This window comes from Pelobates fuscus, chromosome 8 (assembly GCF_036172605.1).
Source record: "Pelobates fuscus isolate aPelFus1 chromosome 8, aPelFus1.pri, whole genome shotgun sequence".
NCBI classification, from domain to species: Eukaryota; Metazoa; Chordata; class Amphibia; order Anura; family Pelobatidae; genus Pelobates; species Pelobates fuscus.
The window spans coordinates 96043638-96057952 of record NC_086324.1 but is presented as its reverse complement, the minus strand read 5'-3'; the positions used below and the strand labels follow the sequence as shown (position 1 = coordinate 96057952).

Here is a 14315-nt window from a genome sequence, read left to right as displayed (position 1 = left end):
GACACTAGGTCCTCCGCACTGAATATTATATATAAGGTCCCGTCCCCACCCACCTCCTATAGGTGGGGAATGGCGGATATAATATGCCCCACATGCCCCCTGTTAAGCAAGGGTGCGGGCGGATCTGTCAAACCCCATTGTTTTTTTAAGTCCCCTGCTTGGTTTCCACAAATGATGGGGACTATGCCCTCCAATGTGATTTTCACAGGCCCCATACTTATGGGATCATGCATTCCTAGAGACTGGACAGCAGTGGCAGGCAGACAATAGTTTCAAACATTTAGTAGTCATAACCCCACCTGCTTCTCTTATAGTAACATTGAGGTCTTATTTCATCCGTCTGGCATTGGTCAAGCCTGAATTGCAAAATCCGGACATTGTTAAGTAGTGTGCAGTCCAAAATTTCCTGTCTGCAGCCAGATGCTTTTAACCCATTCAGTATGTGGCTCTCATGGCAATGTAGATCACTTACCTATAAGTAACATTTGAGATATCATTAGCTTTGTTAGCCTCTTCTATTTGAGCAGGACTGATATCGGTCCCCAAGATCTTTTCAAAGTAAGGAACCAAGATTCTGGTGCTTTGTCCTGTTCCACATCCAACATCCACTGCAAACCCATAAGGTTTTGATAGCTAAAGGTGGGCAAAATAAAGAGAAATAAAGTAGAATTAAAAGGAGTTAAAGAGGTACTCTAAGCAAAATAACCATTACTGCTTCCTGTAGTGTTTAGGCTGCCTACAGTACTCTGACACCATCCCTAGGATTAATTTGAAACCTTTTTGCCTTCCATTTCCACCCAGATTGTAAATTCTACAGACAAGTATACTTATTTCCGGGGGCGGGGCCTGACAGCCAAGATGGCCGGCCGTGTATTCTGAGAGCTCCGGCACCAGCAGGCTAACATAAGCGATTTATGACCAAACTACTAAAGCCACTGGCGCACGGTGCCCAGAAAGCGATGAAGGAACGACCAAGGAACAGGACGATTCCTGCCTCGGACCGATACTCAACAGAAGTGCCTATACCAGCCATGCGGCCTAATCTAGAGTGGAGCTTGATGTCTGGGGGAGGCGGACGATCTCCCGGCGGAGGGCATGCTCCAACACGAGAGCCCAACACAGCCCTGCTGCCCCCCCCCTATGGACCGGCGGGGGTCATCCCGGTCCTCGCTGGGGACGATTACCCCCACAATAAAGACTGTAACTTACCAGACTCTGAGTGCCCCTGGGACAGATACCGTGATGGCTCCTGATCAACCCAGGGAGAGCACAGAGGGACCTGCCGATTGCCGCTCAGAACAGGCTGACTACACAGTGAGGCTAGAGGCGATCTTTACAGCATTTTGGCATAAGCTGGAACGGTGCATGCAATGCCACATTGAAAATATACATGGAGTCCGTCCAACAAAGCAGCCACGAGGTGAGCACAAAATGGCCGACGCAAAAACAAATCGGCGCACGCAGGGCCAACGACACCGCACAACCCCGCACAATGCACCGTGGGCACAAACGACTGCCCCAAGCACTCACCCTTCCACTGTGCAAGGAGGCCTGAGAGGCCGAAAACCGACCCAACACCCACACACCCGGAGGGGCAGCAGGAAAGAATTTCGGAAAGCCCATGGCCCTACGGCGAACGGTACGGAGACCCAGAGAAGCACAGCAGCGACAACAATGGTGGGAGGATCTGGGCGAACACAGCACCACTGCACCAACCTCCTGAGGCACCCACCGAGCAGAAATCATTGGCAGAGCCCTAACTCGAACAGCAGAAGCTGGGCGGAGGCATCATCTGCATGTCCCGCAAGCGGAATCGGCTAAAGGATGCACTCCGACTCAACCTGCCGGTTAAACTCTTAGTGAGATATAAGACTTCAAACACAAAGAGCCCATAATGACTATATGCCGGAAGGCAACATGTGACTACATCTACAGTAACACTTAACGCTTGACCTTAGTTATAGCAGGGTGATTTAGTGTTTAACATTTCTGTCCACAATAGATCAGTCTGTCATAATAGTTTGCGAGCATCGTAAGGCTGATTTTAAGGACAAGCACCCAGACAGTTTAACTAATGTATATGATTAGACGCCTCAAATAGCTGAACCGTACCACAGCGAACACAGTGTGTCTGAGCGCGGCCGGTAGTTAACTTCACAAGTTTCCCTCATGTTTACTTCATGTTACCTGTCTCCATAGCCATGCCTGCAGGACATGCCATAAAATAAATTTAGAAATCTTACTTATTCACAGACGATTGTATATGGCATGCCTGGCTCATTTAAATTGTTCAACCCCTCCTATATATACACAATGTTCTACACGTTTATGTAATACTCATGATTCTCCAAACCTATAAAAATGTGCAGCCTACTCTGTCATATATAAATAACTATGCTCTACTCAGCTTGCTAGTGCCGTTGTGACACTGTAAGCATTGTCTGTTATGTTATATTATGCACAACTAAAAATAAAGAATAAAAAAAAAAATTTTTTTTTTTACTGATTTCCGGATGTATACATGTGCAATTAGTCCTCTGTTAGAATTAGTGCATGAAGTCTCCTTATTGTAATGTAAATATCAGGAGTGATATATGATGGTTTCCCCTGATTTATACAAATATATATATATATATATATATATATATATATATATATATATTGTTCCTGAAATCTGTACATTATTAAATAAAACAATTTAACCATTGCTAAGCTTTTTTTTCCCCAGCGCTGCCCATTTTTGTTTTAAATTACTATCAAAGATTTAACTTATTACATCATATTCCAGTTCAGTCCAGGCACATCCATAGCAGACATTGCAAATGAAGAGGAGAAATATAAAAAAATGTATGTCGATCTGCACTTTATCTCGCTGATAAGAACCACGAGATTGGAAGATATTCCTTTGGTCCACTTGCAAGTGGAGATAAGCCTGCATTTTCCAATGTGTAAGTGCAGCCTGGAAGTAAATGTATCATATGTTTTAAGGCCGTAAGGCCTGTATTTGTGGGAGGAGTTAAGCGTTCCATATAAACGCTACTCCCCCCCCCTTCCTACCTGCCGTACGCACGCTGTTCACCCCACCCACCTCTCCCTCTCATACAATTCATCCAGGGGGGCCCTCTTTTTCAGGCCTACCCTCTACGTCGGTTCCGGCACACCACACCGACTTAATTCCAATCACAAGGTATTTCACTATACGATATTAACCGACCACAAATATATTTATACTTTCTCTTTATATCCCTTTGGGGAGCCGAACCTGAAGACATCAGCTCTCTTGGATAAATACCCCTGAGGGTCCATTTCATTTATTCATCTTGTAAGTTCTCTCTCTCCCAAGTGCTCTGGCTCTATATTTACATATCCTTATTTTCAGGTTGTATATTTGGCATATAGATCGTCTGTGTGTATTTAACACCACCCTTTTATATATCCTTTTGGTATATATATGTTTTTTGGTCTCTTGAAATCTAAATATTGTTTTAATTTCCTCTCTTCTCCGTATTCTCTCTATGTTGGTGGCCAGTGTCAAATGACAGAGACTTAGAACAATGATTGACAGAGAGCTAAGCTGGAAGTTCTAGGATAAAAAAGAACTTTGATTTTTACATTTATTTCTCACTCTTCTAAAATAATTATTTATTAAATATAGTGGATAAGTAAACATAATAAAAATTATTTTGAAATGCAGGTAGTCAATTTAAATAAAATTAAATGTAATTTAAAGAGACACTTCACTGACCAAATACACAATTTAAAAAGAAATCAGTTTAGTAGATATACCCCAGATGAAAACTTGCACACATTTAAAAATGCTATTTTTTTCATTGGGGGTATATAAAACAGCTTGCAAAACCTGCAGTTCTGATGTCTGCTACATTTGCAAGTCTTTCTGTGACTGTCCAATCACAGACTTAACAGTGCAGCTCAATGAGAAGTCTATGCAAGGTAGGAGATAAAGGCAATTGCGGCCTCCTGAGTTTAGCACCACCAAGTTAACCGAACCAGGAATTAAAGGTGCCTGGGGGGTGTAACCAGGTTAATTTATAAATGTGTAAATTTCTATTGAAATCTGCACTTTTTTCAAAATGAAAATAATAGTGCACACTGCTTACCCTTTCACCCATGTAGTTGAAAATCAAGTCCTGGACCTCTTGTGGTGGAGAGAACCTATATTTTTGATAGTAAGATGCATGGGTTTTCCCCTCAAACAATCGAGTAGCCATAGTGGAAACAAGCAGCTCCGAACCTGCTCAGACAAAACAATGAGAAGCACAGTCAGTGCTTATTACAGTAAACTCTGTCAATTTACCAGCAATAACCTTTCTGATCGATGCATGAAAAAACTGGGTAACAGGACTGAAAGTGAATTTACAGGACCTTCAGGAAGAAAAGTGCATCAATAAGACAGAAACTTTCTCAAAATATTTTTGTGAAAAAAATCCAGTACCATGGGAAGATTTACATGTGCTCTGGGACCCTAGCTGAGATGCATGACCTAGCAATTAGTAAAATCTTTGTATGCAAACTCCCCCAAGTCATGTATTATTATTTTATTATTTATATAGCGCCATCAAGTTCCGTAGCGCTGTACAATGGGTGAACTATCAGACATGTAATTGTAACCAGACAACTGGATGTACAGGAACAGAGAGGTGGAGGGCCCTGCTCAATGAGCTTACATTCAGATGGGGAATGTCATACTTGCATCTTAATGAGTGAGTCACTGTAAAGCAAGCATGTCCAACTCAAAGTCTAGCACAGGCCAAATAAACAAGGTTTAGGTTTTTGGTTGGCCTGCAACCCCCCCCCCCCCCCCCCTAAAAAAAAAAAAAAAAAAAAAATTCATAGAAACGTAGGTTTATTTTGAAAAGTACAGTAATAATAAAAAAATAAAAAAAACAGCAGCCCCCTCTAATAAATCCCAGTCCTCCCTCTACTAAATCCCATCACCCCCCTCTAGACAACAAGCAGACTCCACTCACTTTGCCACTGCCAGTATGCGACTCCGGAGTCCAGTATCCCCCAAATGGCGCCGTCCGCACACTGTGCCAAAGTGGATCCTCTTGAAATCCTGTCGGAATGTGACGTGGCATTGCGTGCCTCCATGCACCTCCATGTACTCCACTGTCCAGCAGCGGCCAACGCAACACTAACCGACACACACACACAATTTTATTTATTGGCGCTACCTTTGGGAGTTGGTGTGGGGCCTCTCCCTGGGGTCCAGTGGGGATCTTCTATCTGGAGATCTCCTTCCTGCTCCTCACTGCTCCCTCGCGCGCAGTTTAGTGATGCCGGGTTACGGAATATGACGTCATATTCTGGCACCCGGCATCACTACAGACGGCACGTGCAAGGGAGCAGTGAGGAGCAGGAAGACTGAGCTCCCTCGCTGCATCCACCTTCCTCTCAGAGTCCCGGGCAGAGTGGAGAAAGCAGCTGTCTACTCTGCTTTAACACTAAGCATGTACTCGCGGCTTTGCCGGGCCGCAAAGATGTTCATTGAGGGCCGCGTGTTTACAAAAAGAAAATGTTTTAATTGTCATACTTAGCTTTCCAAATCATTTAATATTTTGATAAACATTTAAATAGAATTTTCAACATATTAAAAGGTAAATTTTATATATATACACACATTTGCAAGAAAGAGTATGTGAACCCTTTGGAATGATATGGATTTCTGCACAAATTGGTCATAACAATAGACAATCACAGTCTGCTTAAACTAATAACACACAAAGAATGAAATGTTGCCATGTTTTTATTGAACACACCATGTAAACATTCACAGTGCAGATGGTCTTGGAATTGTACTGCTTTATAATCATTATTTTTATATGAATTGTATTAATAAATTTGCAGTTTTTTACACTATATCTTATTTGTCACAGTGATTAGCGCCCTCAATAGGGGAGATTAACACCCTCCCCTTCTCTATTTTCTAGTTCCTTGTCTATAGGCTTTTTTGGGGTGTGCCTATTATGAGTGGCAGCTTTTCTACTGTAGGACTTATCTGTAGAACCCAGAGTCTGGATCTCTTTTCCATTTTTGTAGATGAATAGATGGGACTGGCATAGACATGACTTAAAATAGCTGATCTTGGTTATTCGCAGCTGAGTAGTTTTGCTGGGAGAGTCTTACTAGTAATACGTAGTACCAGCTAGTTAGCTTAATCTATTGTTAATATGATTAACTTAAAAAAAAAAGTTTGAATACAAAGCTGCATTTATTCTAGTTTTAAAAAGGTACTATTACAATCCACAAACACAATTTTTGATCCATAAATATTCTCCTTATCTAGTTGTCTAAGCATTTATATTTAATGGGAAACGATAGTGCCCGGAAAACAAAATTGTTTTTCTGGCACTACAGCTCCTTATAGTGCCCCCTCCCTTGTGGCGTTCCCCGCCCTCGAGGTGCATAAGGGATTTAAAAATACTTTTGTCACTTACCTGAGTCAAGTGCCGGCAGGCGAGACCTAATGCGCATACGCGACAATGGCCATGCTCGCATTAGTATTTTTCCCATAGTAAAACATGTATAATGCTTTCCAAATGGGTTTTGCATGACGCTGCATGATTTCATGCATAGCGTGAAGACATCAAGCGTTAGGTGACCGAAAGTTGCCTGGGAGTTGAACGACCTGGGAGTTAACCCTCAAAAGGTAATTACTGCAGGGTTAAGGGACCTGGGGCTATGCACCCAGACCACTTCAATCAGCTGAAATGGTCTGGGCGCCAATAGAGTCCCTTTAAAAAGAATCTTGAATAAATACGTTCCAGTAAATTTCTAGCTCCCAGAGCATCAAATGGGTTAATTGTACCACATCTAAAAATAATGAAGGAAGACTTTATAAGAGACTAAATACCATGCCTGCTTTTTGCATTTTTATCTTATCTTATATATTAATAATTAGTTATTAACAGAAATGAATTTTATTTTGCAACTCCCTGAGAGTAGTCAAATTAAGAATTTGTAGACAAAGCATGCTTATCTTTTACAATTGATCACAAATGTTTAAAACAAGATATCCTATTTGAATATATCAAGCAAAGTGGGGGTGTACCATCTGGAGAAAACAAAGGCATTAACAAAATGAATGTGAGACTTGTAATGAATAGGAATGTACTTTGGTCTTTTGAAATTAAGAATTTGGTTTATAGGCCATATTATAGAACGTCTACTAACAGACAAATGTGTTTGTGCTCACATGATGTAATGGGTTTTGCTATGAAACATTCTCAATCATTGTACCCCTATGAATATGCAAATGAAAACACATTTAAAAGTCTGAAAGCTATGTGAATGCATTAGTTAGTTAGCAAGCATCGAACTAACAAATATTTTTTCCCCCTATAGGTTTTCCAGTAGTATCTCTTACACACGGTATTACCAGTCATATCTTTTACATCTCAACTATTACTTGTGTTCTCCACTAAATACTTGTAGCAAATCAAGCACATCTGCTACCAAGACGCAGTATTATAACATTTATGCTCCAGAACCTGTTTGTCCATGCAATGTAAAACAGCTCTCAATTTGACAAAGTCCTCAGCTATCACCTGCATTGCTTAGGTTAATGAGAGTTGGTAAGTTGTTATGAAATTGTTATGGTGTGATGAGGTCCTGGGTGCCAACTTACCTTAAAAACTAACTTAGCTTAAAGGGTTAATCCAAGCATCATACCGATTACTGTAGTAGATATCAGGCCAGAAGTACAGTGGACCGGTTTCACAGTAATGGGGAAATGGTTTTTCCTCATACCTGGGTCCCCACCAGACTTCTATCGCCTCTGTAGATGCCAGAAGATGATCCAGTCATCACACAATGGCTGAGAGCATCTCCTGACCGCTTTGGACAATAAATGGCACACTGTGCAAAACAAATAGCACAGAATTGATATTATCCAAACCAGAATTGTGAATGAAGCCCTATGATGCTGCCAGGGGGGAGTTACAACTTGGGCAACTAAGGGGTTCATTTCAGATCAAAACACTGCACACAAATAACTAAATGGCCTTGGTGCTTTAAGTAAACCTTTAATGAAGTAGTTTTAGTGTATAGATCACAAACCTACAGTTACACTGCTACATTCTCTGCCATTAAAGCAGCACTGTCATGCCGAACCTACTTTTCTTTCAAGGACCACTATAGGCACCCAGACCACTTCAGCTCTAGTTTTAACCCTGCAGCTGAAAACAGAGCAGTTTCAGAGAAACTGCTATGTTTACACTGCAGGATTAATCCAGCCTCTAGTGGCTGTCTCACTGACAGCCACTAGAAGCCGCTTCCGCGATTCTCACTGTGAACATCACAGTGAGAAGACGCTCACACCAATAGCAAAGCATTGAGTAATGCTTTCCTATGGGCGTTTCTAATGTGTGTGCGGCTCTTGCCGCGCATGCGCCTTCGGCTCCACTTGGGAGCCAACGTCGGAGGGGGAGAAGAGGTCACCAGCGCCGAGGGAGCCCACTGCTGGATAAAGGTAAGTGGCTGGAGGGGTTTTAACCCCTTCAGCCCAGCGGTAGGGGGGCCATGAGGCTGGGGGGACCTAAGGACTACATAGTGCCAGGAAAACGAGCTTGTTTTCCTGGCAGTATAGTGGTCCTTTAATCGCTTCCTCTTCTTTCCCTCTCTCAGGATCTGTTCTCTGTTTCTTCCTATCTGATCTAGTTTTCTTTAAAAACATAAGACAAAGTAGGGACTACTTTGTCTTATATATTTTTCATATGCCTGACTGGCTATGACCAGCGGAGTAGCAAAGTGTGCTCCATTTCCTGTGGTCAACGGAATTTCCCACAATTCTCACCTTTCCTCTGTGATCTCGCAATGCTTCCTGTCAGTATTCCCGAACGTCCTGTCATTTAGACATAACGCTGGCGAAACTACTGAATTTCGTTCTAACAGAATGAGAAGTTTGTTCATTTATGTTAGGACGATGATCAGATACGAAGAACAGGGTGTTATGAGTGTTATGAGTCAAATTACACAGTATGGGGAAATTCCAAAGAACTTTCCCACGCTATGTAAAATGACTCAGAGCACTAAGATTGGTTGAATTTCAAGCCAACCAATAGGGTGCTGTAAAAGGTAAATGTAGAGATTTACCTGTCAGTCTCTTCGTTTACGTGTAAGAGCACACTGGTTGGCTTAAATCGACCAATCAGAGCGTTCTAAGTCATATAGCAGGGCGTGGGAAGGCTTTTTTTCCCCCATCAGATTTTTTTTTTTTTTTTTGCTCAGGTTTTTTTATTTTATTTGATAAGTTCAACGGGTATAATGGCTTTTTGTTTGGCCTTTTTTGGTGCTGAAAAAAAAGGTTTTAGAAAAAAAAGGCATCAAATGGTAAGTATTTTTTTATTTACAGGTATTTCATTTTATTGTCTCCCCCCTCACTATTTTTAGGGTGAGGGGGGTAGGTAGGGCTTTATTTAATTTTGGGGGGGTGGGGGGGTAACAAGGAGCTTGGGGACCCCTAGTCATGCCTGGGGGAGTATTTTTACACTTAGCCCCCACCCGTCGCCCATGGGTGGAGGGAAAGGAGGAGGACAATCGGTCCCCCCCCCATTGTCATTTAGAGCCCCCACCCGCTGCTCATGGGTGGGGGCCAGGGGGAAGGACAAAAGACCCCTCCCCTTATTGTAATTTAGGGCCCCCACCCACCGCTCATGGGTGGGGGCTCGGGGGGAGGACAATAGCCCCCCCCTTATTGTAATTTAGGGCCCCCACCCGCTGCTCATGGGTGGGGGCTGGGGCAAGGACAATAGCTCCCCCCCTATAGTAATTTAGGGCCCCCACCCACCGCTCAAGGGTGAGTACAATAGGTCCCCCCATTGTTATTTAGGGCCCCCACCCACCGCTCATGGGTGAAGGCCAGGGGGGAGGACAATAGGTGTCCCCCCATTTTCATTTTGGGCCCTCACCCGCCGCTCATGAGTGGGGGCCAGGGGGGAGGACAATAGATGTCTCCCCCCCCCCAATTTCATTTAGGGCCCCCACCAGTCGCTCATGGGTGGGGGCCGAGGAGGAGGACAATAGGTTCACACCCCCCTTTTTTCATTTAGGGCCCCCATCAGCCGCTTATGCGTGGGGGCCGGGGAACAACAGATTCAAAGCATCTATATGAGGAAATGCTGATTGGCAAAGTGGGCGGGAGGGGGGTGTTTGGCCACGCCCCCTATGAGAAAGCATTGGATTGGCTGAGATCATCAATTCTTATATCAGCTAAGTAGGCTTTTCGGGAGAAGGGCCAGCACAGGCAGACCCGCATGGCACTGGAAATAAGCTAAGTTTGCTTTATGGTGATTTTAACACTATTGGGTCAGGAATACATGTTTGTGTTCATAACCCTATAGTGTTCCTTTAAGCTAAAGTTTCTTTAATGACTATCGTGTCCCTTTAATGGTAAATTCAAGGTGTATAAAGTATTGGTTGTGGCAACGTTTTAAAGGGATACTATAGTCACCTGAACAACTTCAGCTTAATGAGGTTGTTCAGATGAGAACTATAGCTCCCTGCAGCCTCTCATGTAAATACTGTATTTTCTGAAAAAAATACAGTGTTTACATTGGAAGCTAGGAACACCTCCAGTTGCAGTCACTCAGACTGCCCCCAGAGGGACTTCTGAGTTGATGAATGCATAATTCGCATTCATCTTCACGTTTGACGTCTTCACGCTTGGGTGAAGACATCAAACGTGCTATCAGCAGACAGGAGATAGGAGGCACTGTGAACACGTCTCCTATGTCCTGTAGTAACCTCGGAGCCTGTCAGTGATGAGAGCCGACAGTGTGGGAGATAAGATCCGGAGACCGAGCAGGATGGGAAGAATCCAAACTGTAAGTAAACTTATTTTGTGAGTGATTGAGTGTGAGTGTGGCTGAGTCTGGGTGGGTGAGTGAGTGAGGGTAGGTGAGTGTGACTGAGTCTGGTGAGTGAGGGTGGGTGAGTGAATGTGGGTAGGTGAGCGATTGAGTGTGGGTGAGTGATTGTGGGTTAGTGAGTGACTGAGTGTAGGTGGGTGAGTGAGTGATTGTGAGTGTGGATGGGTGACTGAGTGTGGGTGGGTGACTGAGTGATTGTGAGTGTGGATGACTGAGTGTGACTGAGTGAGTGTGGGTGAGTGTGTGAGAAATAGATAGGTATAGATAGATAGAAATAAATAGATAGAAATAGACAGTGTGTGTGTATGTTTAACAATATTGATTTAAAATGAGTGTGTTTGTATACAAACACTATATACCTCTCTATTTAGTGTTTGTATACTAACTTTGGGCTGGAAGGTTGCGGTAGGAGGGGGCGGGCATAGACAGCGAGCTGAGCTATCAGTCAGCTCAGCTCGCGAACGTGCATACCGCGCACATGCGCGGTTGAGCGCTCGGTTCTTTCATAGAGCAGCATTCAATGCCGCTCTATGAAGAACCTGATTGGTGCAGCGCAAAGTCGCGCATGCGCACCAGAGGGCGATGGTGCTTCTCAAAGAGAAGCGTCCTATTGGGCCTTGCGAGTTTTGTAAGTTTGATGGGAAAGGGGGCATGGCCTGACAAGGAGCTTGGCGCTGGAATGGAGGTACGTTTTAATGATAAAAAAGGCTCGGATTTATTTTTTTATTAGGGGGAAGTTCATATAAAAGCAAGAAAGAAGGCTAGGGGACCTGTCTTTCTTGCTTTTATATGTTGACTATAGTGATCCTTTAACTCTAGCCTGATGAGGAGTAGGTAGGATATGGAGGCTAATTTGGTATAAATTTGTGCCCTGGTTGATGAGGGTGATGTTTGTAAATCATTTTAGTATATATTTACATGCCATTAGCTGTATACAAGCCATTAGAGACATCCCTTTTTATCCCGTGCCAGGATATATAAATGTGTCCTTGTGAATGCAAACAGAAATATGAAGGCCCACACAGGCTTGCCTTATAGCAGTAATTTCTTCTTTTGTTTGCATTTTAGAAGATGGCTTTAATACACAAGTATAGAATAATCCAACAGTTAAGGGACTAGGTTTACCATATAACTATGTTCCTAATTCATATATTGTTAGATCTGTTGTCTGTGCAAATGGTGGTGTGCCTGAAACACTGCACATACTGAGATATTTGTAATTGTGTGCTGGGGCTAGTTGTACCCCCAGCACTTGTGACATTAGCATGTGACATCTAATCCTTGAGACGTTAGCTCTCCTCTTGCACGTTGCACTCTCTCTGTTCCACATTGTTTTAAAGCAGGGGTGGGCAATCTGCGGCCCTCCAGATGTTTTGGACTACATCTCCCATAATGCTAGCAATGCATCAAGGGCGATGTAGTCCAAAACATCTGGAGGGCCGCAGATTGCCCACCCCTGTTTTAAAGCATAACTAATTTCTAGTTTTTATTTAACCATGGAGTTGTGCAATATTTACCCAAAAAGCAGTACCACTTTAACCATTTTATTTAGTGCTGAGTAACATATCACTGCAATCTAGACTCTATAGATGTACATACTGTTGGTACGTACATAAAAATTAAAGTGTTAGATTAATTATATAGCAAAATAATTGCTGGTAAAGAAATTGCATACATTCACTTTGCTGTTACCCACCTGTTCTCTTGCAGACTGTAAGTGTCCTTCTGTAACAGTCACTCAGACTTTCCACTCTGTATTATGCAAAGAAACAAAAATCAAGCTGCAAATGCAAGACAACTCTATATCAAGAGAACAGAAGGTGTGCCTCACCTTATTCTGGCAGCATACTGCATTTGGCATATTTGTGGTGGTGTGTTTACATTTGCTTTTCATGCTTACACTGCATTAAATAATATTAATATGTAACCATAAAACTGAATGATTGATAGATCGTTCTGCTTCACAAGCAGTATGTTTTAAGCTCTCCATGTTAAACAATATAGCACTTGCATTGTTAATAGCCATAAATGAAGCCTATGGTGATGAGTGACTGAGCTGTACCATACCATGCAATGCATACATTACTTACATTCAGGACAGCCAGAAAGCAGGAACAAACAATGTGCTACAGGACAAGCCCAACCTAAGAAACAAGGGGAGACGTTAAAATGATGCACTGCTTATCCTTCCGTTTTAGAACTGAAACTAGCTGCATACTAGTAAAACAAAGACACGATATATACATTATATCAGGAAGTTAAATAAATCAATATATAGTTGACTGTCATGTACTGTTGTAAAATATATAGGGAAACACCCAGATTGTATTAATGGTATGCCCCGGTGACGTCACACTGTTTAAAGTGCCACTGCAGACAACTTTTCAAAGCGCTTACAATTTTGTACAGCTTGATTTGGCAGTTTGTTTGTGTGTAAATCCCAGTTTGTTGACATGCATATAATTTGTTTTTCAATGGAAAGTGCGATTTTAGCGATTTGGTGGTGTTCTCCCAGTGTGCTTCAGAGTTCCATTTACACGAGTTTTGATGATGCAGTTAACTCCTGCAACTCTGCTCTCGGGGTGGAATTCTGTTTTATACTATTCATATTTGAAACTAAAGCATATTTTTAAATCTCTAGATGCACCCCAACTCCTAGTGTCAGTACATTAACTCCTTCATTGAGCACTCCACCACTAAATGTTCATACAAGTATTAGGGGCTGATAGACCCCCTATATTATCAGAATTGACTCCTAGTAATCTTGCTGGGTGTATGATCAGCCCCATTATGAAAGTGTAATAGTCCAGAGCAGGGCTTCCCAAACTTTTATGCGCAGAGACCCACTTTTGAAAATGGTAGTTTTTCGAGATCCACTCGCTGTTAATGCAAATGTAAAAAAATGAATAAACTTGGCACATCATGCCAATCAGCTTAAGATGCATTAAAGTGTCACACGATTGGCAATCAGTTTTAGAGGCATAAAATTAGTACATGATAGAAAGTTTAGATGGATAAAATTGGCACAACATGCCAATCAGTTTTAGATGCATAAGATTGGCATACCATTGCAATCAGCTTTAGAGGCATACAATTGGCATACTATGGCAATCTGTTTTAGATGCAGGGCCGGCGCCACCGTTAGGCAAACTAGATATTAGCAGTGCTGGGCAGGCGGCTCTTGAGCCGCCCTTCCCCAGCGCTGGGCCGATCCTCCAGGTGCCCGAAAGTGCCCCAAAGGATCCTTGTCAGAGGTCGACCAGGAGGTGGCCATCTAGCCACCTCAGGCCGCCCCGAAGCTCTGCTAGGTAAGGCAGAGCAGGCACCTGCTTACCTTGATGGCAGGTGCCTGCTCTGCCAAGAAATACCGGTGAGTGGAGGAGGGGAAACAGGAGGCAGGCTGCTCTATTGTGGGTGACGAGGGAT

The 14315-nt window shown here is 42.9% G+C and overlaps 1 protein-coding gene across 2 annotated transcripts in view; it reads right to left on the bottom strand.

Moving 5' to 3' along the window:
- LOC134571673 (putative methyltransferase DDB_G0268948) overlaps positions 1-13099 on the bottom strand; it is a 50250-nt gene extending 37151 nt beyond the window's left edge. Inside the window, exons 1-4 of one of the 2 annotated variants that reach the window (XM_063430172.1) lie at positions 12980-13099; positions 12586-12641; positions 4119-4252; positions 473-633 (exon numbers count right to left, since the gene is read on the bottom strand). In XM_063430172.1, the coding sequence (XP_063286242.1) occupies positions 473-633; positions 4119-4229 (272 nt within the window). In that variant the 5' untranslated portion in view covers positions 4230-4252; positions 12586-12641; positions 12980-13099. The remainder of the gene's footprint in view (positions 1-472; positions 634-4118; positions 4253-12585; positions 12642-12979) is intronic. The other variant, XM_063430173.1, reaches the window with a different exon arrangement.
- Positions 13100-14315: the final 1216 nt, after the last annotated feature.